We start from the raw sequence: 2,885 nt of genomic DNA, 5'->3' as shown, positions 1-2,885 counted from the left end.
GTCCAGGCAGATGACTAGGTCTTGGGCAGCTGGGGTGGGTCACGGACACTGTTTAGAGAAGCAGGGGTTGTGCTGGTGGCTGCTCCTGCAGACTCTGCTGGTTAAAGCTCTGGGTGAGGTAACTGCTCAGCAGCCACCAATCTGCATTTTGCAAAATTGTTGCTGATTAAGCTGATTTTGGGATACCCGGGGTGCGATAGATGTCACAAAGAATGTAGAGCTTGATTTGTCTGCGCCAAAGAGTCATGGCTGCCTGCTGAGCTACCGAGAGGGCTTCGTTCTGGCATCCATCAGCTTTCACGTGTCTTGTTGCTTCCTGCTAGGTCGCCAAGTTTATCGGCTCTCCGCCTGGCTATGTGGGCCATGAAGAGGGCGGACAGCTCACCAAAAAGCTGAGGCAGTGTCCAAACGCTGTGGTGCTCTTCGACGAGGTTGACAAAGCCCACCCAGATGTCCTCACCATCATGCTGCAGCTGTTCGATGAGGTAAATCCGTGTTTCGGCGTCAGAGTTTGCACAAGGGCTGTTCGGAAGGTGACAGTGAGCAGCGCGAGGGACGACGGCTGCAGGAGATGTCCTGGAGAGGAGCTGAAATGCTCCAGATCAATAGTCCCTTCCAAAAAAATGTGACCCAGCCAGTCAGCCTCTTCTCCATTTAACACCAGGCAACAGGATGATGCTGAGGTCTCCTGGTGGAGTAAATGACATCTTTAGGCAAAGATGGGAGGGTTGGAAACTTGAGGAAAAAGCCTGGGAATTGGATTGTCCTATGTCACTGGGAAGGTGTGACAGTGAAGGCTGTGTCATGAGGATACTGCTAAGGAAAAACCACCCCAGAGACAGGTCGGTGCAGGAGCGGTTGGGCTGCCAGACCACGGCCGAAGATAGGAGTGACGAGAGGAGACAGGAGGGCGATGGCCCTCTTCGCGTGGGTGCCCTGTGCCCACCTCCCATGTACACCTCCATGGCATGGAGGAAATCGTCTCCTAGGTCCCAGGCATGGGTCAGGGTGTTGTCACAACATCAGAAGAGCAGGGTGGTCTGGGGACTTTGTAGTCCATCGGTATCCTAACGAGTCATGTCTTGTTAATTGCTGTTTCTTGGTTCAGGTTGGTTAATTTATGACTTTTCAGGTGGCATGTGATTTGTCTCACATCTTTCCTCCCCCAAACATAGAATCATAGAATGGTTTGGGTTGGAAGGGACCTTAAAGACCATCTAGTTCCAACCCCCCTGCCATGAACAAAACTCCTCAGCTAACTACCTAGGAGGAGACTGGAGCTGCTTCCCAGGACTTCAGCTGTCTCCAGAAGAAGCCAGAACACTCTTGGAGGTGCTTGGGGGGAGTCCTGAAGAGCTACGGGCATGGACCTGCCTTAACGTACACAAGACTCCTCGGGTAGCTACCTCGGAGGAGTCTGGGGCTCCCAAAAGCATTGTGTGTGTTGGGGGAAGGTCCATGCCCAGTAGCTCTCCAGGAAAACTCCCAGCTTCTCCAGGAGAAGCTGAAGTCCCAGATAGAAGCCCCAGACTCCTCCAAGGTAGCTCCCGAGGAGTTTTGTCGAGGCAGATCCATTCCCGTTAGATACTCCTCCCGGGCATCTCCACGCACGACGCTACCCGATCCTGCTGGCGGTGGGAAGGAGAGCAGATGCTCGCTGTCTGAGGAAGGGAGCACAAAGTCTAGGACTTCGGAGTCCTTTGGGGGCTGTCGCGTACGACCTGTCTTGGGTGGCCGCGGCTCCCTTGCGCGAGCTGGTGGAGCCAGGGACAAACGCGTGTCTGCAGGCTCTGCATCTTCTGCTGAGCCCTCAGCCTGTCGCGGGGAAGCTTTTCGGTTTATTTTTGAGGTCCCGGTCTGTCCTCAGAGGCAACCAAACTCCAGAGCAATGCGCTGGGAGGTTTGGGGTTTTTTTTTTGTTTTAAGGATTAATAACACAATTTTTTCTTGCATAGATCATCGCAGCAGCAGCTAAATGTGAAATCAATTCCTGTACCACGCACTTGACAGGGCAATAACCCAAATGTTAATCTCAAGCACCCAACAAGGATTTGTGTCATTGTGCTGGGTATCTGCTGCTGGAGACATATCGAGGAAAGAAACTGCCTGGGGAGCTGCTTATTTTTTCCTTATTTTTCTCTCTTTTTTATTTTATTAATCAAGAGAACTAGCACTTTTGAAGGGTCCCTGCGTTGGTTCGGTAGGAGGAGGGTTGATGCCACAGCAGTCGGCTGCAGCGGCGCGCGGTGCTGGGCTGCCCTGGTTTGGTTTGCCGGGCGGTCGCGCGGCGTGAGGGATGCTCTCTGTTGCCTCTTGCTGTCACGGCCTCTCCGTTGCTTAGTTCACTCCATTATAGTCATAACGGTTATTTCTGCAAGGTTATTTCGGCTTTGCTTATTTTCGGTCAGGCTACTAGCAGCCTGTGCTTCCCTGTGGTGCCTTCAGACCACCACAAAGCCCCTCTGAGCCCCCCCTGCCCTCCTGGATGGCCGCGGTGCCACGGGGAGCTTTGAACCGACTCCTCTGGAAGGCTTTGCTGAGCATCTGGGCAACGCTGCTGGAGCTGTTCAAGGCACCGACGCCTGCAGCTGCCCACTCTGCCCCCACGAAGAGCCCGCAGGGCCCGCAGCGGGGGAACGTCTCACGTCTCGGCCACTCCAGCACCAAGCCCGGCATCCCAGCCCAAACCACAACCACGGGCAGGGCTGAGCCGAGAGCCCGGGCTGCCTCTGAGAGTCCTTCAAACCTACTTCAGGGGCAACAGCCTCTGTTAGAGAGGTGGGACAGAGGCACGAGGTGACAACAACTTCACCTGCCCTCGTGGGGTTCACCAGAGCTCATGTGTCAGACCCAAAACCACGGCAGGGAGGTAGGCAGAGGATCAC

At 54.6% G+C, this 2,885-nt stretch overlaps 1 protein-coding gene across 1 annotated transcript in view; it reads left to right on the top strand.

Moving 5' to 3' along the window:
• Positions 1–323: 323 nt before the first annotated feature.
• The window catches only part of CLPB (ClpB caseinolytic peptidase B homolog (E. coli)), a gene marked incomplete at both ends in the record, with an annotated part of 8,187 nt that continues 5,625 nt past the window's right edge, over positions 324–2,885 (top strand). The window contains one exon of the mRNA XM_009587939.1: positions 324–485. Within this exon, the coding sequence (XP_009586234.1) occupies positions 324–485 (162 nt within the window). The remainder of the gene's footprint in view (positions 486–2,885) is intronic.

Source organism: Fulmarus glacialis, unplaced genomic scaffold (genome assembly GCF_000690835.1).
Source record: "Fulmarus glacialis isolate BGI_N327 unplaced genomic scaffold, ASM69083v1 scaffold20481, whole genome shotgun sequence".
Classification (NCBI taxonomy): Eukaryota; Metazoa; Chordata; class Aves; order Procellariiformes; family Procellariidae; genus Fulmarus; species Fulmarus glacialis.
The sequence above is the reverse complement of the archived record's forward strand: the minus strand, read 5'-3'. Positions and strand labels throughout refer to the sequence as shown.